The following is a 25,996-nucleotide window of genomic DNA, read 5'->3' as shown; positions in this document are numbered from 1 at the left end:
TCTTGGTTTTGGATTTTCTTTTTTAATTCTGTTTTTAGTTCGTGTGCACGAAAATGGAGATATATTTGTTTTAAGACACTCTGGATTTCTATATGTACGCTTCCAGTTCAGTTTGGGGATGCATGTCGATGTAGAGGTTGCATTCAGCTACCACAGTATCATTTGTATTGTTTAGCAGTCTACTTGAAAATCTTCTAAGTGATTTTTTAATGGTTTTTGAAATCCAAATTCTTTGAGTGAAGGGGCATATTGCACAAGACTTAGTGAAAAGAAACGAAAGCTGTAATTCTAGAGTGTGTGTAAAAGCTCTGCATGGCTGAATATGCAGAAACTTGACAACTCTTTTTTATTTTTTTTTTTTGGAAAGGGAACTGGGAAAGACAAGTGGAGGTTTGCTTTGACATAGAGGTTATGTGGACGCCACTTTTTGCTGTGGCATGTGTGCAAACCTAGCATAGAGCAGATAAAATCCTGGATTCTGATAGCATTCTTGGGAGGTGGGGAAGGTCAAAATAGGAGTGTGCTGCACACACGGGACGAATCGCTACTGCTAATGTTACACATCCATGCGTTGGTGGAGCAATTTCTGAAGGCTGCTATTTTACAGTTTGGAAAGAGATGGTCCTTCACCCCACTCACCTGCTTCGTTTTCCCCACAGGCTGCGAGAACATCACCGTGCTGCGATTAAGGTGATTCGTAGGATGCAGTATTTTGTGGCAAAGAAAAAGTTCCAGGTGAGTTGTGAAGAGAGAGCTGCTTTTCTAAATAAGCCCTTTTATTCTCCTATTTTATTTTCTTCTAGAAACTTTAAGAGACAGACACAATTCATTTCAGTAATGGTGAGCTACACCCACTATTCTCTCCCTCCTTGAATAGGGTGGTTGTTTAGGAGCACACTAGTCAACTGTGGACACACTAGAAATACGCTAAACTCCTGAAATGAGGTCTGAATTAAAATGTTATTTTCTGCTAATGGACTTGACCTCTAACCCTCTGTTATCGCTCTTTCTTGCAGTGCAAGCATTCTCATATGTCTGCATTAATTCCAAACTGTATGTTACTGTTGTGCTGAGTCAGTAGAATTGGAAATTAAAATACTACCTCAGCCTTGTTTCTGTCTCTTTGCTCAATGACAATGAAGTCCTGATAAGAAACTGGGATGGAAATTTGTTAGTGTATCAGAAGGTTTCTGCTTCCTTTTCCCTTGTCCCATCTGCATTGGTAGGAGACTTCCTTCACAGTTTGTGAGATAGTCAGTTCTCTTTACTCCTGTCACCCTCACCAACAAACATTTCCAGTGCATCACTTGCTGGGATATTGCAATACCATGAGCATTTCACAGTAGCTAATTAACCTGGTTGCCTGGTCTGAATAAAAATTTGTGACTGCAAACTTTCTAAGAACATGGTTTTTAAATCAATTTAACTAATCCAGCAAAAACACACGTGTCAATAGCCTTCACCTTGATTTAAACCATGTGAATATATCTATATATATAAGAAATATATTACTTGACTTAAAATGAATTAATAAGGGATAATCCCCGGAGAACAGGCTTCATAGCTGAAAATGCAAAGAAAAGGGGGAGCTTAACTTCCCACATCCATTTTCAGGTATAACCTTGGCACTATTGTGTATAAGAGACTAAAAAGCTTTCTCACCTTTAATCTACACCAAAAAAAGGCTGTGATGGGGTGGTGGATGATCCTTTTTCTTTCAAATATTTGAAGGGCACAAAGTTTAGGAGGAAAAAGATGATGGTAATTAATGATCCAAGAAAGCATTGTTTCTGTAAAGCAAAACTTGCTGCTACTTAAAGCCTGCATTCTGACTTCATCGCTGAAATTTAGAACCATTGTCTGAATTCTTTAGTAATTTTCTTCCTTGAATCATTGTATTTTTCCTAAAAATCATTAGCCAAATTATAGTTAAGGTTGCCTTACTGTTTCCCAAATTTCTTTCAGTTGTGGATAATGTATTCATACTGTAACCATTTAGGCTGAAATCTCCCATGACAGGGATTTTCTTGGAGAAAGCACATTCAGAAAGTTTCTGCTAGCAAATTTTACCTGTTATTTTTCTTAGACTGAAGTTAAGAAAGCCACGATGTCCAGACTACTTGGAAATACTTTCTGTCGTCATTTTGTTGAGAAGCTCCTTAATGACTGATGGTCAGTACTTGTAACTTGGAAAGGGATGTGGCCCATTCCAGTGATGTGTCTGTTGCTATTCAGTGAAAAACAGCCCAAATGTGGCCAGTCGCATTAAACTTTAATTTATTCTCATTCCGCAATCTGATTGTGATCCTTTGGTCTGTGGTAATTACAGAATCATTGCTTTCATAAATTCAGAACATAAAATATTTGCCACAGTATTAACTAAGCTACTTAGAAACAAGAAATCTACACATCATGGATCTACCTCCCAAGTGGTGTTTGTCAAAAACAGATCTGGAAAATGCCTGAACACTGTGTGCAACATTATCCACCTGGCAAGTAAATGAAACTCCCCTGCGGCAGATGACTTGATAGAAGCTGAAAAAGCATTTGACTGAATAGAATGGCACTATTCAGTTCTTGCTTGAAACTTGTTTGTACTCGGTGTCCCATTTGCTAAGCTGGCTTCTCAGTTGCGCTCTCACTTTCTCACCTGCAAAAGACCTCTTCCTGGCCATCTACAAAAACCCTTAACAAGGGTTGTCTCCTATCCTTCTTTAGTAGTGTTTATGCTTCCTGAGCTATTAACATGAGCTGTTAGTAAGGAGCTAAAAATCTAAGTTAAGCTAAAGTGAAATATCTCAAGTCACTACTGCATTCAAGTGATACACTGCTGTTTCTGTCGGAAGCAGAGTCTTCTAGTACGGAGATATCTGATACTTCTCCATAATTTCTGAATACAAGGTTATGACCGAGTTTAAAAACTCTGAGAGCACCGAAAGCACGGTTTTCAAAAGCAACTAAGTAACCTAATGCACAAAGTCACCTTGAAATTCTAGCCACAAGGTGCTTTTGGAAATCTTTCCCGTAATTAGGAGATAACCCCTGTCATTATTCTTTCCTCCAATGTATGTTGTAAATCTGCTTTGTTCTATTGTATGCACATAAAATAACCATAAGAAATTAAAATGTTTAAACACATGCCAAGTAATGACTATATAGTTTGTACTAACCAGTCCAACACAATACCTGAATCTAAGGTAAAGAAGAATATGCATTCTAAAAACTTAATCTTTCAGATTTCTACATAGCAGCTGTTTTCTGATAGATACTTGCCTTTTAAACATTGTGTTTATGTGAAAAGTAGCTTCCTAACAGAAAATTCAGATTTTTCCTTTACCTGTTGAAAAAAAAAAAAATAATAATTTCAGTTGAAGTCCATTGGACTATTCATGTTAAAAATGAGCTGGAAGAAGTAACTGCAAGGTCGGCACTTAAAAGCAGAATTTTTTAGACATGCCTCCAAAGCTTTTGGCAGGGAAAGCATAGGAAGAAGGGGAGGAAGAGGAAAATTTTGCAAAATAGGTCTCAGCATGAACCCAGCAAGGTTCTTAAACTATACCAGCTGTTTGCAGGATACACCTGTATGTCTAATTTTGTATAGATACTTTTTTTTTGAAGACCTCAATCAATAACAAGTGGTGATGGCACCACAAGGACAAATGTCAACTAGAAAACAGAGACTTCCCATTTGAAAAAAACGACAACAACAAAACAAACAAATAAATAAATAAATTGAAACTAAACAAGGAAATTTCAAAGGCCATGAGAAGTAATACTGTGTGAAGCATCAAACATGTACATCATTTCCTCTTTAAATGAAGGGGACGGATTTACACTGTGTTTTAACAACCAGGTCTGAATACAGTCCATATGATGTCCTTGTAAGAACCCAGCATAACATTATAAACAATTAATACCTTTTTTATGGATGTGTTTATGCTCTTGTAAAGGGGCTGTAACAATTACAAGGTCTGTAGGACTGGTTCAAATTGTGTAGGAAAGATCTACTAGTAATCAACATGAGTCCTGTGTGTCAGCAAAGGTGAATGACTCACTGTTAAGAAAGGATTGTGTAGTTCATAGGGAAAAGAGTACTTAGAAATTAATGGTTTTCTAGGCTTTGTTCACTCTTCATACACAAAAGTGAATTTCACATATTAAGTATAAATCAGGTATCTTCATCGCAGTCTAACCTTATAACTGAATTTCAAAAAGCAATTCATCATGGTTAGTTATTTCCATTAGGTAAATTCATGGGTAAGTAACATTTGTCTTCCAATTAGGAAAGCTTCTAAATGTTTTATGACTTACGCACATGGATACAATTGTGTTGTCCACCATATACCCAGAGACCAGGAATTTGATCTGATTTCCCATTGTCATCTTTAAACATTTTTTTTTCTTTCCAGTTCCTTTTTAAAATATGTTTTTAATTTGTGTTGTGCTCTTCACTATGGCAAATATTCTATACATAGCATAAACTAAAAATACAGTTTGGAGTTCCACTGATGACATGAGTAACTGTTGCCTGGTTTGTTGTGATTTCACTGGAAAATCTTGCATTTATGCTCTTATAATTCATCACCTTATGTAATTCGTTTGTCATGGTATGAATCATGAATTGTGTGTGTAATCTTTTCTAATCTCCATACCGGGCTGTAGCAAACAATGTAGTTCAAAGTGTCCTTGCTTCAAAGGATCCCAGACCCATTTTATTTGACTGTTACTGGGTTACATTTACCAGTAATTCCCATTGCAGGGATTCCCCTTTCCCTGGTCCGTCTCTTGGGAAAGTTCTCTCTGAATGCAGCCACAAGGGAACAGCAGTGTGTATTTGTGCACATTTCATATTTGGCATTGGCTTTTGTGACTTGCAAACTTTCATATATGACGGGAGAGCCTGTTTCATGTGGGAAGATTTTTGCCATGAGTATTGGTTAATTAGCAGAGGGAAGAAAGTGGAGAAGAGAAGAAAAGCTGTGGGGCTGGCTTCTACAGTTTTCTTCAACACTCATCCATTACCTACTGCAGTTTTGTTTTCCACTTACAAAACTAACAAACTGTTGTCAACAGCAGCAGCATTTTCTCTTGAAAGACAAGCTTTCACTACCACATAATTACAGAATAATCAGTACTGACTATTAAATACCCTATTGGACTAGAAAATTCAACTTCATTCATAAATTCTGTTTACTCCAGGTTTTCAGTTTTTGTTTTAAAGAGAAAGAAGCAGCCTGGTAAATGGAAAACAGGCAGTAACCTACTTAGTATTTTACTATCAGACTCCTGCTGCAGAGTGCGGGGAAGGCAGGATGAGGTGTGCATGCTTCTTTTCTACTAAACTGCTTTTCTGAACCTGCAGTTTTCAAGCTGATCCTACAGAATAGCCTAGTGGTGATTTATTGCAAAAAAATAATCCAAGACCTTTTTTTATTATTATTATTATTTTAAATACCACCATATTTACAGTACTAGTCCATGGACAAGACTTACAGCTTATGCCATCGTTGGGTCAGGCTTCTTTCTCTGGGGGTGTCAGCTATGACTGAGGTGTGTGTAAGCACTTGGGTTTCCTGGGAGTTCCTCTGTGTGCTCTGTGGTGAAATGGAAGCAATTCTCGTTCCTGGCTAGCCTGCCATCACAGAGTATCTCACAGGCACCCAAGGTTTGCAGTTGGCTTCTGGGAATCTGGCAGACTGAAATGTAATTTGCTTAATGAAGTGATATTTTACTGGAAAAGTAAATATATTGAGAGAGAGTTTTAAAGATGAAGTGTTGAACTCTAGTTTTGTAATAGCAGGTGGAATAAGAGCAAAAAGTGACAGAGACTAACAAAAACTATTATTTTGATGCAGAACACTGATTTTCAGAAGATCCACAGATTTTGAAGCAGCTTAAGGCAATATTAGGAGATAACGGATGTCAAAGTAATTTAATTGTAAGATAGCTTAACTGCCACTTCCAGTCTATCTAATCCTTATCCAGTATTTCATTTACTGAACAGCAAGACAGTATGATAGAGCAGAGATATTAAATTACCTGTTAAATTGGAAATTATTCCCTCAAAAAAAAAAAAAAGAAAGAAAGGAAAAAGAAAAAGAAAAACCACCAAGTTTTTCTTTAAGAGGTGGGAGTGTACTGTAGTGCATTTATATTATAGGAATTTTTCCTGCATTTAACTGAAGACTGCAGTGATGTTTTCAGTCATGTTTTTGGATGACTTCTTCAGCTGATCGAGATAATGTTGAAGGTGGTGAATTCATCAGTTTTTACCAAACCTTGAAAACTTTCTACACAGCATCTATGGATAGCATAGTGAATGAGTCAGAAGTTATCAGTTATTGTTACTTCGTTGTGCCGTGTGACAGTGTTGAATAGGATCTTTAGGAGGAAGTTTCCTTCCACAGGAGTGTGTGAAGGGAGCTGTGAGGTGCCGGCTGAGCGCGGCAGTTGGAAAGGCAGGAAACCCTCAGAAGGCGCAGCGGTGGCATGGCTGAGGGGAGCGCGAGGCTTAGGGGTCCTGGTGGTGCCTGAGTGGCTTCTGCACCCCAGCACCCTCAGGCTGTGTGCCCTGCATGCCTGCAGCCTGCTCTGCTCACGGCCTCTTCAACCAACAGCAGCATGTTGAACAATTTTCTGTCAGGTGTGTGGTGGTGAGGAGGTGCAGACATGGCGGCCGCCAGCCAGAAAGTCATGGCCTCTGCTTCTGTTCCTCCGGCAGCCTTGAGAGGCCTTAATGCTGTGGGGTGAGCCTAGGGCTAGTCTCTGAGGTGGAGGGCAAGAGCAAGCACACCTGTGGGAGTTGTGCCACTGTAAATGAGCTGCTCTGCCTGGTGGCCAAGCTTCAGGACAAGGTGAGGAGACAGAGGCGTCTGAGAAGGTGATAGATCAACAGAGCTGTGCTCTGCCCCCTCTGGTATGCACATGCCAACCTAGCATGGCCACTACTGAGGCAGGTCTGGTATCTGATCTGCATCAGGATGAAGGCAGCAAATTGAGAGACAGCAAGCCATGGAACCGTGTTGCTGCACAGAGCTGTGAGAGGAGCCTCTGTCTGCCCTCTCAGCTTCCACCACAGAATAGGTATGTGGCTCTAGGTATGGTAGCTGAGGGATGTGGAAAGATGGTGGAATAGGTAACAAAACAAGTTCTCTACCAACGTCAGATCAAATAAATCCTCATAGCAAGTGCAGCATCAAGACCAGCACTGTGAAGAAACAGCAGTTGTAGCTGTAGTTGACTCCCTCCTGAAGGAAACAGAGGCTCCCACCTGCAGACCAGACTCTCTTTACAAAGGAGTTTGCTGCCTCCCTGGTGCTAGGATCAGAGATGTCACCAGTAAATTTAGGAGTTTAGTGCAGCCTTCGGATTATTACCCACAGCCTTCAGATTATTACCCACTCCTGATCTTTCATGTGGGTGCCAACAATGTCACAACCAGAAGGCTGAGGTCTGTCTGATTTCAGGACCCTCTCTACAACTTCCTGAGGAGGGGAAGTGGAGAGGGAGGTGCTGGTATCTTCTCCCTGGTCACCACTGACAGAATGCATGGAAATGGCACAAAGCTGCGCCAGGGGAGGTTTGGACTAAATATCATTCTTTACTGTGAGGGTGGTCAAACACTGGAGTAGGCTTCCTGCAGAGATGGTTGGTGCCCCATGCCTGTCAGTGTTCAAGAGGCATTTGGACAACACCCTCAATAAAATGCTTTAACTTTTGGTTAGCACTGAATGGTCAGGCAGTTGGACATGGTATAGGACCCTTCCATCTGAAAACCTGAAATTCTATAATTCTATAGTTTTAGGTGTTTCCATTCAGTCTAACCTCTGAAGTTTACACTCTTCTCTTCCCTTGTCTCCTCTTCTCTGTTGATTTAGAGCATCTTTGGTTCTTCTCACATGTAGTTCTGGTACAGATTGGATTCCAGTTTCTAGATGTAGGATTAAGACATCGGTAATTTGTTACCACATTTTGACAATTTCATTCAGTAGCTTTCCAGTTAGCCTCAGTATTTCTTGGTAAAAATGATGGTCTTTGTTTCTAATACTATACAAAAGTGTTTTTATTGCTAATAGGTCAGATTATGATTTTCCCATGTATGGAACACAAATTTCAGACGCAGGGCTTTCTCCCTGGTCATTTCTTGCACCAGTATTTTCCCAGTGGACTTGAAAGCTGAGCCAGGCTTTCTGTAAAAGGAAATCAGCATTTCACCTTCATCCAGGAGTCTGGTTTAAAGTTCCCATGGTATGAGCTGAACTGAGAGCTTAGGCTGAGAATAAGGGCTTGCTCTTGAAAAAAAGTGCTTTACAGGCCAGTGGTTGAAGAGTATGAAACTTATTTCTAGAAAACACTAAGGTGACCACAAAGTTCTGAGCAAAGTACCAGAGATCCTTTTTTTGGTCTCAAGTTCAGTAGATGGTCTCTTTAAAGGCATGTAGATCTGCAGTAACAATAATGCAGATGAAATTGGAACTGTCATAATTATTCCATGATAAATATATGATCATGGCAACAATCAAACTATCTCAAAATTTTAAACAGTATTAAATGGGTTTTAAAGAATTTTCTGTTTGCTTTTGAAAAAATGTACACTAACAGAGATCATTTGTATATCCTTGTGGCTTACTGGCATATTTCTGATTTTTATTTTACAGCAAGCTAGAAAGCCCTATGATGTCCGAGATGTTATTGAGCAGTATTCCCAGGGTCATCTGAACCTGATGGTGCGAATCAAGGAGTTACAGAGGAGGTATGACAACTGACAGGGTTATAAGTGCTGTATTGGTATGACTGTGCAAGTTTGCAGAATACAAAAATTGCATTCAAGTAACATTTTGTTTTTACAGATGAAGGAAAAGGCAGATTGCCTTAAAAATCTGATGTCTGTGACTTACTATTTGCATTATACTTGCATGTATTGCCTCAGTCCCAGCTTGCTCTGACTTTAGGCCATAATCCCTTAATGTTATGGGCTGTGTACGTACAGAGTGAAATACCATCACCTGCTGTCATAGAATTGCACTTGAGAGTAAACAAAGAGGCAACAGATGGATGCTGTAAGTATGCTGCAGTAGACCAAAGAAAAGAGGAAACAACGATACAGTTGATGTGGAAAAACAGTGAACGCTATAAAACTTTACAGTGGTTAAAGAAGCTGAATGCCAATCTAAGTTTAATTATTTTTTGTTGTCGTTTTTTAATTTCACACTATTCTTAATCCAAAGTAACTGCTTCACTTACAGTACAAACCACAACTTTTTTTTACCTTCATGCTGCTTCTTTGTGAGGAAGTCTCCCCATTCCAGCTAGAAAAGGTGAAGATGCCACTTCAGGCTGATAAAAACTAAAAATGATTCTTTTTTGTTTACAGGTTGGACCAATCCATAGGAAAGCCATCTCTTTTTATCTCCGTCTCAGGTAAATTACTATGAAGGAGGTGTCTACAGTTAATCTGATGAGTAATTTGTGGAAAATACTTGTAAAAGTACTTTTGATTTTGTTGAAAAATTTTCAAAAATTTCAAAAAGATCCAACCTGATGTCATCTGAAGTTTAGACATACAGTAATGTTTAGTTATCAACACTTTTAAATAGGGCTGTTCTTATTTAAATATTTAAAGCAACTATCACTGGAGTTTTCAAAATGTTAACTAATCTCTCTGAGACTCGCTCTATTTTCAGTAAAATGGCATGTTATAGAGTTCCTGTGAAATTAGTAACATTCACACAAAGCTTTGATATTTTTGAAAAGAGAACAGAAAAGGAATGCAAGGTACTGATTTTGTCTGGTGACAAGTCTGGGTAATCAAAACTGTATTAATGTCATTTTCAAACCTACATTTCTCTACAGTGTATAGAAAGGAAAAATAGATAAAACATTATCCAAGTGCATTGTTGAAGCAGGCTGTAGATTTTTTTTTGCATAGTGTCAAATTGCTTCTAAAACGCAATTAAAATATGAAGTAAATTGGGAACAGTTTTGTTTTCCTGTGTTAAAGCATATAACAAAGGTTGAAAGTGCCTGCCTTTAACTTAAGAACTTAAGGGTTATTAAAAGCCATGACTTGGGCTAGTGCTATAAAAAAAGAAAAAAAAAGAAAAAGAAATTTACAAAAAAAAAAACACCTGCCTTTAAGAAATAAGCTACCAGCCTGGCAAAGGTATTCAGTTACACTGCGTTGGTGGGCTAGTTATACACACCCTGTTGTGGCTTACTGCTATTTTGTTATAACGCCATTTATTAATTTGAAAATGTTTCTTGTTCAACAGAAAAAAGCAAAGATCGAGGGAATAACACGATTGGTGCCAGGCTGAACAGAGTGGAGGACAAGGTAAGCCTCAGGCTGGCAGTGAATAAAGATATGTTCTGTGATTGAACAGTGCTTTTTTCATAGGATGCAGGAAAAAACTCAGCTTAAAATAGAGTTGAATGCCTGGCTTTTCCAGGTGATGGAGCATAATTTTTGTTGTGGATTACATTTTTGGTTCTTTCTTGCCCTTTTAACAGAGTAAGAAAAAAAAAAAAAACATACTTTAATTGATTTTGGTCTCTTTTGGGACTTGCTTGGTTTTTTGATTTTTAATTGTATATGTTACACATGTCTCAATGCTCTACTTCCTTCCTCCACAATAGATAAAAGGTTCTGTTCCTTTAATACTTCAGTATATTACAGTCCCAAGATTTCCCTTTGATCGTGACTCTGTTGTTTATATAACTCCACCTACAATTCCTTGGAGAGCGCGAGAGCAAACCTTGTTCTGTCCTGGTTTTTATTCTCTGTGACAAATGGAGTTTCTCCTTTCAAGTGACATGAAGCCTGAAAAACTCAGACTTGTTCTATAATTGCAAATTAACAGTTAAGTGCCTTGTAACGCCTTATTTCAATGTTCGTTGTTCTTGAAAAATCAGATGATAGGTAGAGGCTATGTCATTGTTTAAAAAAAAAAAAAAAAAAGTTTGTCCATGTTGGTGTAAAGGAAAGTGGAAATATTTTTAAGTATCTTGAGGAAAACAGCTTTCTTGTACAACTTGCACTGTGTGATAACTTCATGAAGAATTTGTTCTGAAGAAACATCCAGCAAATATTCTGCAAACCAAAAGAGTTATGAGCAAGATTTGCCAATGGATGCAAACTGAACACCCTAATCTGTATTGAATCACTTGTGATGTGTCCATTCCATATGCATTTCTCCTTAAATGCATAGGATAAACTTGAATGATGTTACTCAGAACTGTACTTCTATCTATTGTAAATAAATTGCATTTTAAGGGGAACAGGTGCCCTTTGGTATACAGGGTGACACACAGGGGGAGTGAAGTAGAAAACAGGAGAGCATACTGCATTTTGCACAAAGATGAACCACTGTGCAGTGCTTGCTCGGATCTATGGCCGGTAAGTGTTCTTACAAATGGAAGCTTTCTCCAGAAAGTTTGGATTACATTTATTTATTTTATCTCCTTAATGTCAACTAGAAGTGTGGAACTTGTGAATATGTCTTGTGAATAGTGACAAGGAACAATGACTTTTCAGTTTGGGCAAACAATTCTCAAATGACAGCTAAAATAGATTCTCAGTGCTGTTTGTAAAATCTTCAGTGAGCGTGAGAAAGTTTTGGTGTTGTGCTGGCTCAGAGATAATCTACTCGGGGGTTATTAATTACTCTTTTTACATCCTTACAAGTAAGTACACTGAATTTATGGTGACTGTTTTTTTATGTCTTGTAATGGGACAGTAAAACACTCCCTGTTTAATTTTAGTATAGCTGGGTTAAATTTTAGCCTTGTTTTAAGTAACAGACCCTTCTTTCTTTGTAGTTGCATGAGGTCATTTGTGGTTTCAGAGCTGCATGTTATCTGACCTATACAGCTAGTCCTATCTGCAGGAATTTTATCTGAAAGTAGCTGAAAGGCTAAAAATAGAGAATTTCAGTTGGACTAGGCAAACAACGGTGTACATGACAGCACCCTGGAACTGGTGAAATCACCTTTTTACTGCAGCTGCAGATGGTGGCCAAAGCTAGTTTTTTGGTATTCTTGATCTCCAAGGCTGACTTTCTCTTTTCTGTAAAGTACACAGTACATGGGATGATTTCAACACACAATAAAATCCTTCCCTTGCTGAGTGCTGTATGAAGGGTATGTAAATCAGCTGGTTTTTAAGGTAACTCTCTATTTTAAACACTTAGCTGCATCCCATTTAGTTTTGAAATAGTTTTGAATCTTGGACATCTGAAGGACAGATTATCAACAGTGCAGGCTACTGTGCAGCTTCTAACCACCTTTGTACATTTGAAAAACATCCTTTCAGACATTTTAAAATGAACTGTAGCCTTCTGAAATTCTTTAGATCCTCCTGCAGCAAGGAAGAAATTGTGTGGCACATTATATCCCACAGGAATAAGCTGAGTTCTTCTAATAGATCTTCATCAGCGATTGTCAGTACGCTTGCTGCAGCAGAGGGCTGGTGAACAGGTGTCAGAAAGTCTGTATTACACCTTTCTGTGTCTCAGAGTGGTTTATCAGCCATGGGCAGCTCTCCAAGTGCTGCTGGGAGCAGCCTGAACCTCCAGTGCAGCTGGTCCATGCCTCCCTCTTCCTCTGAGCCTCACCAAAAGTACAAGGTTGCACATGAGCCATTTCCAATTGTTGTGCGCAAACACAAAAAGGTTGTGCCAGAAAGCTTCCAGGTGATGCTGTGCTGTTTAGCCTTGAAATCCTTTGCCTCATCAGAAAATCAAAGAAAAGCCAAGTTTCTGAAACTTCTGGGCGCTTCTGTTGATGGGCATCTGCTGTTGGCCCAGGATCTGTTACAAGCACATCACAGAGGCAGAATCCAGTTTCATTTTAGGTCCATTCCTGTAGGCTTTTGTGGAGGTGGATTTTGAGTTGAAAGCTTCTACAAATAAAGTTAATTCTGTCTTCAGGAGTATCTAATCGTGGCTGGGGACATCCTGTCACTCTTTCAAAGCTTTTCTACATGTTGTAGTGAGACAAGCAAACGTGCTCTCAAGGCATATGTACGGCTGGCAGTACACAGGAGACAACACTTGAAAAGGAAGTTTTTAAAATAAAATGTTCAAACACAAGTTATTGACAGGAATTATGATGCTTTATGGCACAAATGTGAACTTCCATGTATTGAAATCAGGAAAAAAAAAAAAGTTTTGCCTTCTTTTAAGTTTAGAAACGTGTTTATTTGAGGGGAGGACCTTTAGCAGAAAACCACTTCCATATCCTTTTTCTATTTTTTTTTTGAAACATAAAGCTGTATCACTACTAATACTTTTTAAAATCTTTGGGGAAAATTAGAATCCTGTTAATATACCAGTATGTAGGCTCTATTAATTTTGTGATCTTGTGCACTGAGTAGAACATTGGTCTTGTAATATATATATATATAGTTTGTGATAATATAATTAAAGATTGTTTCCTAATATGTAAATGCCAGGGGGATGAATCAAGGTGGCAGGAACCTTCCTGCAGATTCCTTCCTGTAGAATTTTTTTTATTTTGGCAAGCAGCTGCAAAGGTGTTTTTGTAAGTATAAGTAGAAACTGCACAACCTGATACACCTCAATGAGAAAAATCACAATCCAGTATGTAACCACAGCATACTTAGATTTCACCGCCATTCTCTGTTGCTTAAAAGCCAAGAGGACCAAGTGCTACATTCTTTAAAGGTGTATTGCCATGGCTGAGCACAGGCAGTTGCAGGCAGTGGTTGTGCCCTTGCCCTCGTCTGTCTGGGCAGCAGCCAGCTGTGGTCCAGAAGGTATGCATCCGCCTTAGTGCAGTGCCCAGACTGGGCTCATAAACCCCACTAAGTAGCAATTGTCCAAGTTCGTGCATGTAGTTGTGCTGATCTCGTCCCTCAGAGAATGTAGCTGAGCAGGATTACAGCAACAAATCAATTTATTTGTGGTGACCAGCCTTCTCTCTTTTTATCCTGAAACATCTGTGAATGGCTGTTCAACCTACCCTCAAGAAACCTGGCCACTGTTGGCTTGCTACCAAAATCAAAATCAAAAACAGTTTTCCAGATATGCACAGCTGTGTGTGCACGCCACTGTTAATCCACATGCAGAGACCACTGCATGCCAGTGGTTTAATATAGGGTGTGCCCAGGAGCTTGATCCAGGAACAAGTCCAAAGTGCACTCGAGAACTGCTGCATGATACATCTCCTCTTTTTTTCTGCTTTAATTTGATCTTGACTAAAACTGACTATAATGCTAACTTTTTAGAATAATCTGCTCCTTTTCAGACTTTTGGTGACCATTAATTTATATGTAGAAGGCCTGGCTTGCACTTTGCAGGTAATCAGGTGGCCTTATTGCTTGGCTGCCCTTGGATAATTCAGTCTTGTACAGGGTCACTGTAGAAAATCATTGAGAATACTCAGTGAGGGCAAAAACATATGGTCTCTGGATTCTTGACAGTCGGTTGTGCCTATGTATCAGATTCCCACAGATGTCAGTAAGTCCTGCCTGTTTACCTTCTGGAGCAGAATAACAGAATTCAGGATAAATATGTGTGCATTATACATATACGTATTTCTGAGCAGTGAAGGTTAAGCTCTATTCTCCGTTAAGTTGTTTTAAAATAGGACTTAACCTTCTGCAATTATTTGGGCACTTTTTAAAACTTGACTTTATAGAACGGTTATACCAATCCAAAGTGATTTTCCAGGTGTCTTTTCTACATGCCCAGAAATGTGCTTGTACCTGACAGTAAGTGCAGTATTAATATCAGCATTAGCGAGGTCACCATTAACATCTTATAATAGTATTTTTGAATTACAGGGAACATTCAGAGTAATACTACCTACTGCTAAATTTTAAGTTGTAGAGATTTTAATGGAAATTTCTGTTTAAACAGAAGGTATGTAGTAGTGAGAGATATGACACCTTTTAATGCAAGTCCAACAATTCTGCAAGACTATTCATTACAAGCATATGCACATTTTGCATGTTCCGTTTTGAAAACATGAACCCTCTTCTTCTGAGTAGTACATATCTATAGAGCAGCATATAGAGGTTCAAACATGCAGTGTAGCACCAAAGAGAGAATCATTTAACTTTTTCATTTTTACTGTATATGCAGATTGCACCACTTTTTAATCAGTTAAAAACAAATCTATTGTGAAAGCATCTACCCTAAAATAGATGCTATTGTGCTTCTTGAGCTGCATACTGGAAATCTGAACTGCTCTAGAAAACCAAAACTGAATGAAAACCAAAACTGTCTGTTCTCTTGTATGTATAATTTGTCTGAGTTCTGGTTGTGCTAATTGAGTTTGCTGTCTTCCATCTATGATCTTTGATTGTTAGATGCATATGTCCCATGTTCAGTAAAACTGTAATTATATGGTATATATTTGATGCGCTTTTCATTGAGTGCTGAGTATGGAACTTTAAAGGAGAGGTAAGTGCAACGCTTTATCTGAGGTGGCTTTCAAAAAGTGCTGGAGACCTGTAACTTGCAACATTTATATATGTCATGTGACATTTTCTTCTGGCTAAATCATTTTCTGTAATTGTTTCACCAAAGCATTGATTCTATCCATAGTTGTATTAGAAAACAGTTGGGCTGACACCTTGTTAAATATGATACAGCTGATCAGAATGGTCATTGATATGTCTAGGTCCAGTTACTGTTTTTTACTGGTTTGGCTCTCTCCTGCAATCCCTATCGGATCAACTATTGTTCCCCATTGTAAAAGGTTTCATATCTAATTCTCCTATTGATTTGTTCAAAACTATATGAACCGAAGTTACATATTGCAGATGAATTTCACAGTGAGTCTGTGTAATCTGCAAGTATTGGGTTGTGTTGGTCATTTGCAACTATTTGAGATGAGCATTTCCATACAAAAGGAAGTGAAGGTCTTACTCCTTGAATGAATATGAAAACTGAGGGATTAATTGCTCATTACCATTCCAGCACTAAGGGAAACCCACTATCTTTGTAGAATCTGAGCTCTGGTAATTGTGGTTTGCAGACAAGCTGCAGAGAAGTTAAAATTTAATGCAGCTGCTTACCTCACTTGTTGTCCTGCCCCATGTTGTGGTGTCGGTATATATTAGCATTAGCTGCGAGATTTTGTCCTAGAAACATTTCCTTTTCAGTGCTTTGCAAGTGCTTTGTGGGCTGATGGACTAAAGTGGGCTTTTTTCCTTTTTTTTTTTTTTTTCGTAGCTTAAGGATGTTCTATTCTACATATTTTCAATCCTAAAACCACACATTAGATAATTTTATATTCTACTTAGGAAAATATTATCTCACCTATTTCCTGTGGGTTCAGAAGTACCAGGTTTCATATTGACAGCTTGTTTACCTAAAAGAATTCTTAGTGTGTGGCTAATCTATCAATTTTCCATGAAATATCTGCTTTACCTAACTTACGATCACCCTTGGTGCTTTTTTTTGTCTACATTTTTATGTCATTATGTAGTCTGTCATAGCAGTTACTGTGCTTCCTGGTGTAACATAAGAATTAGTGCACACTTGAAAGGCAAACTTCTATTAAAATACTTATATATATAGCCGTGACTGATGATAGCATTCATTCACATCAGTATGAAATTGACAGGGAAATTTTGCCTTTATTTTTAATTGAATAATGATGCTGAAAATTGATGATGAAAGAATGAAAAACAACCATCATCTGATTTTCTGGTCAGTGCTGGATGCCATGGTTAGAGCCTTCAGTGAGCCATAAACTGGAAGGAGACAGTTTTGGAATGGGTCTGGCATGGAAATATTCAGTACTTTACAGGCTGAATGTGTGCTGGGAAGTTCAAGTTTTGAATATTGGCAGATTCCACAATAGATATGTGAGGGATTGGCCTTTCTGATAGCTAGAAACAAAGCTAAAACTATGGTTTTGAATGGATATTTTAAAACAGATGCAAAATAGGTAAAAATTGAAACAACCACCACCAATCAGTTACTAATCTTGTACATAGTTCTTGAAGTAATGTGGAAGTAATAGCCTGGGGGATGCAGAGGAATATTAAGAGGCATATGGAAGATTAAGTATCCCTATTAATTTAATCCTTAGTCTTTTTCCAGATGCTGAAGTACAAGCATACGGAAGCAATTTCAGTGCTGGACTTTGTTATGGAGGATGCCCGTTTTCTATAAATTGGACTACAACTTAGCCCATCCTTCATCAATCTAGCTCATTAGGCAGCCTTAAAATTTTAATAGCTTCTCTCTCACCAGTCTGATAATATTTCAGTGGGTAAACAAAGAAAACCCTCTAGATTTCCATCGCCAGTACCTGATGCTATCCATCCCCCCTGCTACAGTGAAATAAAATTCTCAGACATACATGCTAAAAATGAATGCAAAAAACAATTACTTGTTGGATTCACTGCTACCAGAAGTTTTGGTAGCCAGAGTAGAAACAAACTGAGAGAGAGATTAGGCAAAGTCATGGAGAAGGGCTCACTTCAGTATTATTAAACAGGATGTCTGTATGTAAACTCTAGCAAGTGCTTTGAACAGAAGTCAGTGGTGAGCTGGTAAACAAGGAAAAGCATGATTTTATATAAATGTGCTTTCTTACACTCTATTTTTCTTACACCCTGTTTTTAAGACTCTGCTCCAAACCTTCCACTAGAAACAAGATACCTGGGGGAGAGAATACTTAGTATAGCCCCTTTTATGTATTGTTGTACACAGCTGCTTGTTACTGGATTTGGTCACCCATACAGCCCCCTGCAGCTGAATGTTTCTGTACAGGGTCTTAGACCTGATCTGTTTTATGAAGGCCATGCAAGCAGACCCCTGCGTCTACGTAGAGGAGATTCCTGTGACTTTTGCAGCACTATACCTTGAAGATTTTAAGGTCTCTGGAATAGGCTTCACTTGCATTTCTTTGTTAGCATTAATTTAATCTGTTTGAAGATCCTATTGCAGCACAAATGAAAACATTCAATTTCTGCATTCATTTGGAATTGTTCAATATACTCAGAGTTGAGTACTATTCGGATATATATAACCTTATATTATCTATGTGCAGCAACTCTGATATAGTTGCAGACCTGGCCTACAGAGCAATCTTACAGTCTGTCATGATGTTGTATTGTCTGTTTCTGAAGAGTCAGCTCTTAGATCACAGTAAAGGGCTTATATTAAAAACAAAAAAAATAGCATCTAAATATAGAGGCAGCTACGGATGGTGAGACTATTGCATCTTAGTAAGTGCCAGCTCATTATCTCTTTTGCAGAAATTGGGTATGTAGGCTCTCATCCCTGTAAAGTAAAGCAAGACAAATATTAAATTTACTCTAGAGAATAGTGACTAGAGAATAGTGACTGAAGGTGGTTCACAAGCAATGGCTAATTAAGCTCCAGTCATTCGGTCACACGAAGTTACCTGTGATACTCCTTTAAATATTTTAATAAAAGTAAAAAAGCAGAAGTAAAATACTATGAAAGAGTAGATTTCCTCTGTCAGTGAGTTGTTGTTGATTTCACCCCAAATTTCAAATGCTTCAGGATGCAGACAGTAGCTGGGAAGCATGATGCTGAAGGCAGAGGGTAAACTTTTACAAATACCCATGAAGTGTTGCATACTTTTTTTTATCTCATGGATTTCTTCTTGGCATGAAGTCTGACTACTGACTTTTGAATTCACGACACTGGCAATGAGTGCATGCTTGTGATCTACTTGCTTATTAAGAGCAGAAATCCTAGAGGAATTGTAGCTAACATGCAGTGTATCCAACAAAATCTAGTAATTCCGGGAAAAAGATGGAGTAATGAAATAATGCATTACCAGTTGATAATCTTTTAATCAACCGTCAGAACAGTTGCTGGCTTTGGGATCAGCTATTTGGGCTTATATTTGCATAGGTATACAAGGGGATGTAAGGCCTGCAAATTGAGATGACTCAGTCTTTTTATTAAACCACATAAAGCCTGTTTTGCCTGGCATTTCAAAGATAAACCCAGTAAGATTTGTAACTTAGGCTCCATCATTCTTGTGTCTAGACTGTTTACATTTGATGTGGAATGTAAATGCACAGGGGATATGCTGAGAGAGAACGAGGACCAGTTGTAAGGAGTAAGTACTCTGTGGAGCAGATCACAGAAAAGGGATCCAAATGAACACACGTGCACCAAGTGCTACACAGAAGACTTCTATTTGTCTTTCGTACAGTTTTAAGGAAAGCAATAACCGTAAAACCATCTCTATTTTTGTTTTGCTTGTGTGTGTTTTCACATTGCAGATAAGCAACCAAAAAGCATCCTAATATGTAAATGGCTAATTTCAGTTTTGATACAGAAGGGTGAACCTCTGCTGAAGTTAGATACGTCAAAGTTGAAATTCTTCCTTGTCAAAGATCTTTTGTTAGAGTGATCTCAGTGGATTAAAATACTTTATTTTCATTTGCAGTTGAATATCAGGGAAGAAAAATGCATGAGGTTGAAAGGACTCTATTCAGGATGTAGTCTTTTCAGGTTGGAGTCTTTTCAGCTCCTGGAAAAACTTCAGAGTGAAGGAAGGTATGCTCCCTTTCCTACAGAGACGCAAAGACCACACCTTCTGTCACCTTACCTGCCCCCCAGTTCTTCAAAATAGAAATTGTTAAATGCAGATATCCTGTGCTGCTTAGATTGTATGAAGAGAAAGTGGAGCCAGCTTTCTGTCTGACTCCTATTCAGGGTGATGAGGGTCAGCAGGAAGATAAGAAGAAAACCAGTTATCAGTAAAAAATAGAATACAAAATGCCTCGTCCAAAGTATATCCCTCCTAGAGCTCATAAACCTAGATTACAATTATAGTTTCCCCAAATCTTCTCTGCTTTTGCATCTTACCCGTGGGCTGGGGCAAAACCACAGTTCATCTTTCAATATCATCTTTGCCAAATCAAGTTTTGCATTATTTCTCTAAAATTCCAGGACAAATATGATCACAGTGACTTTTTACACTTCTTTAAAGTATCCCACTGCTTCAGCAGTTTGAGATGGGCTTTTTGAACCCGTATCACAGGTTCTCTTTCTACCCCCCAGTTAACTGATGCTACACACCTGGTCAGCTCCAGCAGGCAGCCAGCGGCCCAGCCTGACAGTGTGATTGCCCTTGTATGCCATGGGCATAAGAGTCTGATGAGCTACCTCCCTTTAGAATGAACCTTTGTTGTGGTATCTTCATTATATTCATCACAGCATAAGAGCTCCTGCTGTGACAGACTAAACATACAAAATAGAGAAAGGAAGGGAAAAAGAAAATACTGTTTCCCTCTTTTACAGCTAAGGTACAGGAAGCAACTTGCTCAAGAAATCACAGTGGCATCTGTGGCACAGCCAGGAATTTAATTTAAACTGTGTCTGGGACTTCAACCACAAATCAGCATTCCTTTTTGTTTTTGTGTTTAAAAGCCCCTCTAGTTCTGAATAGTTATATTGGCCAGTGTGGTGTTCAACATAATCGTAGTCCATTAATATTAAAACCGTCCAATACTTGAGAACAGCATATATAAACACATAAACCAGACAACCCAGCCAATATAAATGTACTGGGACTGTTTTAGACAGTAGATTTTAAATCATCCAGAAATTAATGTTCTAACATCATTTCCTAGCCACAGAGCCTGGGGTGGAGAGAAAAGAACATGCTTGCATGACACAGAAACTGTCCCACATACAGATAATTATGCATGTAATATTTAAAACTAAACAAATTGTATTAAATGCTAAGTTTACACAGTCAAGCAGAGAGAAACATTCAAGTGAGTTTAAATATTCATGTAAGTTTCTATTTTGAAAGTCTTGAATACAACATTGCTCACTCAACACTGACCCTTCTGCAACATCTGTTAATCTTGGGTTTATTTCAATTTCTTTCTCTTGCTCTTTTAAACAGATGACTCCACTTAAATCAACACTTGGTTTCCATTAGACAGGTAGAAGGTGATTCACTTAGCAACATGTGCATCTTTACCTAGTTAAGTCCTAATAGCCTTAATATATCAAGGAAGCTGGTGTGATTAACAGCACTAAAGGCTTTGTCAGACACTACACCTAATAAATACTGCCCTTTGCCCAGCCCTAGAAAAATAGTGAATAACTAGTTTGTGTTTCCAAACTGGAAATGTGTACAGCCTTATAAATATATTAAAAATCTTTCTACAAAAAAAAAAAAAGTTTACAATAGAAATTAATTTTACATATACTTATGTGTTCATGCATGTCTATCAATTCAAGCGTGGGTTGGCTCTTTGCCCTGTTTGGGCTTTTGGGCTGTCTTTTTCCTGTGTTATTATTTCATGATGGAGCCACTATTTATGTGTGATTTTCCTTCTGTTCATTTGAGCTTTTTGCAGATTCTTTCACAGTTCTTGGTCTCTGGTTGTCAGAGCTTCTCTGTCCTGGGGTAGTTGGATATGTGAGCCAGTTATGCCACTCTAGTTAATGTTAGCAACAAAGACATCTGACTTGGCTTGGTTATCATGTATGATGGTCCTGCCAAATGAAGCAGTCAAAACAAAACAAACACCACCCCCACCCCCTAGAGTAAAATATATTCAAAATGTCAGCTGGAACAGAGCTGGGTCCTTGCTTCATCACAGCTGAAGTTCTCTGGAAACTTTCTAGTTGTGCCACCACTATCTCTGGTTGCATGCTGTGGTCATCAGGGTGCTGAAGGAAGTCTTCATTCTGCAACTCCTAAGTTTCTAGAAAGTTTCAACCAGAGCAGTTTTACAGGAGAACACCTTAGAAAATAAATGGTCAATAATATATATATATATATATTTACTTCTCAAAATGAGTCATAATCATGAATCATCTACCTATGCATTTGCCTCATATTGCTTTGGCCAAGCTTTGAGGTGAAATAATCAGTCCCACAGAGATGTTTCCAAACGCTCTCAGCAGAAGTGACTGGAGAGGAATACAGTGCCTCTTCACCAAGGCAAAGGAGCAGCAGTTTCTGCTGTAGCCCTAATACCATACTCCTCTATCTAATGCACTGCACTGCAAGCATGCTGGCCCAGAGACCCATCTAGCAGAATTTGGGTGGCACTGCATCCAAGCATGGGCATGATACTTTGCAAAGGTCCAAATGTTTCTGCTTTTAGCTTGGGCAGCACTGGTTCAGCTATCTTTGCAGCATGCTTTTGATTGTTGCCAACTTGACATGATAGTCAGTATGAATAGATCATTCATAGGCTGCTCCAAGACAGTGGTTGAAAAAGCTGGCCTTGAATCTGTGTTCCCTGAATCTCTGTGCTGAGGATTTTCTGAATCTTATGGCAACTAGAAAAAGGCCAGTCGAACATATTTTCTCTTTGCATAGAGAAAGAGGGAGAAGCAGATCAGTTAATGGTGCTACACTTGAGAATCAAAAGAGCAGTGATTCCTACAGACAGGGTTACTTCATTTTGTTTTCTGTGTACTTCCTGCACAATTTCAGTGAAAAATCAACTATGGCTGAGATGCAGATCATCATATCAGATCTGAAACAGAATGAGAGCTTTTGTTGTTGTTTGGTTTGAAATGTTTTTTTTTGGTTGTGAGTAGTTGTGGTAGAGCCAGAGCATCCTTTCTATACAAGAGAAATAGCTAGTAGTACTCTAAAAAACATGAAAACACTTCAGAAATTGTTAGAGAAAAATGTGGATTCATCCGTTCGTGTAGTATGATTGCAGTTAGGAAAAAAAAGGAAAGCAGATTACAAAGATGACTTATTAGAGGTAAACTGGGTTAAATGTAAGTCCAGAAAAATACAGTTGTTGTGTGTATAGTACTGTATTAAAAGTTTTTTGTGACATCTTGAGCACTGTGTCTTCTGGAAGAAGTTATTGCTATGAAGAAACAAACCTTTGAAAAGGCAGGATAAGTTTGCATTGAGATTCCTTTTGGTAGAAAACTTACAAGTCTATCATTAATTCACAATAAAAGTGAGTAATCCAAGTAATTTTGATGTAATAGTTTTTTTGTTGTGTTTTTTTTTTTTTTTAAGTAAACAGACATGCAGAATGTAGGGTCAGAAACACTTTCTTTTTAGGCCACTGGTGGAAAAGTGTGGGAACAATACCAATGTTGTAATTAGCAAAGCATCAAGGAGTCCCTTAGAATAATATAGTACATGTCAGTTTAAGAAACAGATGTCTTTTTTGAAATGATCTGAGAAAGCTAGCACAAATTGAAGGTCATATGTAGATAAGGGCAGAGACTCGCTTGTTAGCCCAAGTGGTCCTTTCCTGTCCAGGAGTATCTTGTCAGTATGGCTTCATGTGGAGTCAGTCTCTTCACAACAGAGCAGTGTGAGACATTCCCCTCTGTTATCAAGGGGATGCTAAATCCTTAGAAAAGACTAAGTGGAGTAATGGAGAAAAAACACAGAATTTCCATGCTGCTCACTGCCTCACATTGCTGATAAACTACTACTGCCAATCCTCAAGATGCTGCTTTTGTCACCAGCAAGGAGTTTTCTTCTCTGCTCACATTGCTGTTTGATATGAGTGCTTTTGAGTATCAGCCTGGACATGTAGTAAGGAAGATGTCAGGGATGAGGTTTAATTGGGCTGAAATTTTATTGACTAAGCTCAACTGGCAATTATTGGGCAATAACTCATGGAGCAGGGGTCATGTATCCTTCCTCTATCATTTCAGTATCCTCCTCTCACTGCTAGAATAGGTCTACCTCACATGAGGTGGAGGAATCTAGGGCCAGAGATTGTCCCTATGCCATTCTACATAATAATATCTGAATCCATTCTCCAAATGTCTTCAAAAGACATTTTCAGTCCACTTCCAGGGAACCAGGCTTGGTAGAATGCCTACTTGTATTAAATCTGGTGACACCTGTAAACATGCAACAGCTTGAACCTTGCTTCTAACCTGGATCCCAGAGCAGCTGGAGGGAAGTGTAAAAACTGACGCCAACAAATAAAATTCCTTTCCAGTTTCAAAAATATTGTCTGGTGAAGTGTCAGAGCACATCCAAAAGCTACCTGGGTGTTGTCCTGATTCTTGGTGATGCAGAAGGCAATGATGGAAGTGTGAGTGGTCTCTGTCTGGCAGGACGATGGATGTGAATGTACATAGTCCATTGCTTGCCTTTAGTAAGCCTTGAGCTCAGAGAACTGTAAGCTTTTCTGCCCCATGTTTTAAATTTAAACCCAAAAGAAAAGGAAGCCCTTTTAAAATGCCAAGACCTGTTTTCTTCTGCTTTACCACAGAAAGTCCCCCTCTCCTTTGAAACCAAGAAGTTTGCAGTTCATAGTGAATAACAATGAGGATTATTGTAAATAATACATTTTACTCCAGTTGTTTTCACCCTCATTTTAAGCTTTCTTTCATTTCATCATAGATTTGTTTTGTACCAAAACGAAGCTGTGAGATGCACACATTGAACAGAAATCAAAGTCGGGCTTTCATCACAGTTCTTAAGCTAATTGGTTGGCTTGCTGCTACAGGCATCTGCAGGCACCTTGTAGTATAGTACAGTAGTGTTATGACTTTGGAGGCCCAGCTATTTTAAATCATAATAGTGACACAGTATGCATGCTTTCTTTCAAAAAGCCTGGGCAAGTCATGCTGTGCTGAGTTTCTTGGCACACCATGTACCTATAATTTTTGTCTCATGTTTTGTAGTGTAAGTATCTGGGCATAGAATCAAAAAGCTCCACTGAATATATAAGATTTTTTTAAAAGAAAAACAAAACAACAAACACACTCTTTGTTTTTAAATTGATAATGTCTCTTTAACAGTTGTAGATGTTTATGAACAAAGGAAGTTTCGGGGGGGGGGAGGAAAAGAAACATCATGATTGTGGGGAAGCATTGGGCTTTTAGAATTATTATTATTAATTTTTTTTATAAAACTGTCCAGGTGTTTTGTTAGTGATTTTTTCTATCACGATTTTGGTCCTATGCTAGTATACTTATAGGGGATTGCAGCTACACAGGATGGCTAGAAGTAAGTGATAACCTTTCATGAATAAAATGAATAGCTGCATGTGTGCTGTAATTTTAGTCAATTGAACTGATTTATTCTAGCAAAATTGTCTAGCAGGCACAATTTATTCCAATTGTTTGTGGTGCTGACAGAAGTAAAGTCAAGTTTGGAGGATCCAGTTCTGTTGCTCCCTGTTTCACCCACCAGTATGGTTTCCAGAGTGAATCTGCCTAGTGCCAGCAGACATGGTGGGTGCTCAGCATCACTTTAAAAACCAGTCCCTACCTCTCATCTGGAAAGCAATATAATGCCATGGTGCTTGTGCACAGCTGGAGATAGAGCTGCTTTTCACACTGAGGACACTGGGCATCAGAAGAGTTAAAACAGTGCTTGCTAATTTCTATGGAAACAGAAGAAGTTAAGTTCAACAAGGTTCTTAAACAGTCTGTAAGTCGGGACAATGCCATAAGTAACCTTGTGATAATAGAGTGAAATGGATAAGCACAGATAGTTATATGAGGCTCTATTCAATTACAAACAAGAGATCCAGCTTCAGCTGGAAGGCAACTGAGAGGAACCTCTCTGTTCCTGTTTTCTCTTCATTGTATAGCATTTGTAAATGCTATCTATGCTGTTGGGAAGGAGACTAGGGAGGAATATCTCCTGCTAATACGCTGTGTTTTTCTTGTATAAGCTCAGAAAATTGCCTAGGCCTGAGTTTAAAAAGGAAGGTGTGTGTGTTGAGGGGGAGGAGGTTGGCTAATGAGCTTTTCTGTGCACATTTTTGCCAGTGATCTATTGCTGTAATTGGAAAATTATAAAGGAGAACTTTTTGTGCATGCATTACTTGGTCAGCACTAGCTATTTCCAATACACCGATAATCAACTGCTCTAAAACACTGTGTTGAAAGATATTGCAAATTGCTGTGGTCAAAAGTTTCCATGTTTTCCCAAGTGATTTTTTTCTGCACTCCAAGAAATTTGCTCTGCAATGAGGAACAGTATGTTGCATCATTTTTTCTCATCTTATTTTTGTCCTTAAATTTATTCATTCCCTATGACTGCTGATGGTGAT

The 25,996-nt window shown here is 38.5% G+C and overlaps 1 protein-coding gene across 6 annotated transcripts in view; it reads left to right on the top strand.

The window, feature by feature from the left end:
- The window catches only part of KCNQ1 (potassium voltage-gated channel subfamily Q member 1), a 408,236-nt gene that overhangs the window by 292,955 nt on the left and 89,285 nt on the right, over positions 1-25,996 (top strand). For 4 of the 6 annotated variants that reach the window (XR_010831793.1, XM_066997896.1, XM_066997894.1 and 1 more), the window contains 4 exons: positions 660-735; positions 8,658-8,752; positions 9,374-9,420; positions 10,272-10,333. Coding sequence is in view for 4 of the 6 variants with exons in the window: in XM_066997896.1 (XP_066853997.1) it covers positions 660-735; positions 8,658-8,752; positions 9,374-9,420; positions 10,272-10,333 (280 nt within the window). In the remaining 2 variants the exon portion in view is untranslated. Of the gene's footprint in view, positions 1-659; positions 736-2,086; positions 2,703-8,657; positions 8,753-9,373; positions 9,421-10,271; positions 10,334-25,996 lie in introns of those variants that run through there. The other 2 variants (XM_066997895.1, XR_010831794.1) reach the window with 2 other exon arrangements.

This window comes from Anser cygnoides, chromosome 5 (genome assembly GCF_040182565.1).
Source record: "Anser cygnoides isolate HZ-2024a breed goose chromosome 5, Taihu_goose_T2T_genome, whole genome shotgun sequence".
NCBI classification, from domain to species: domain Eukaryota; kingdom Metazoa; phylum Chordata; class Aves; order Anseriformes; family Anatidae; genus Anser; species Anser cygnoides.
The sequence above is the reverse complement of the archived record's forward strand: the minus strand, read 5'-3'. Positions and strand labels throughout refer to the sequence as shown.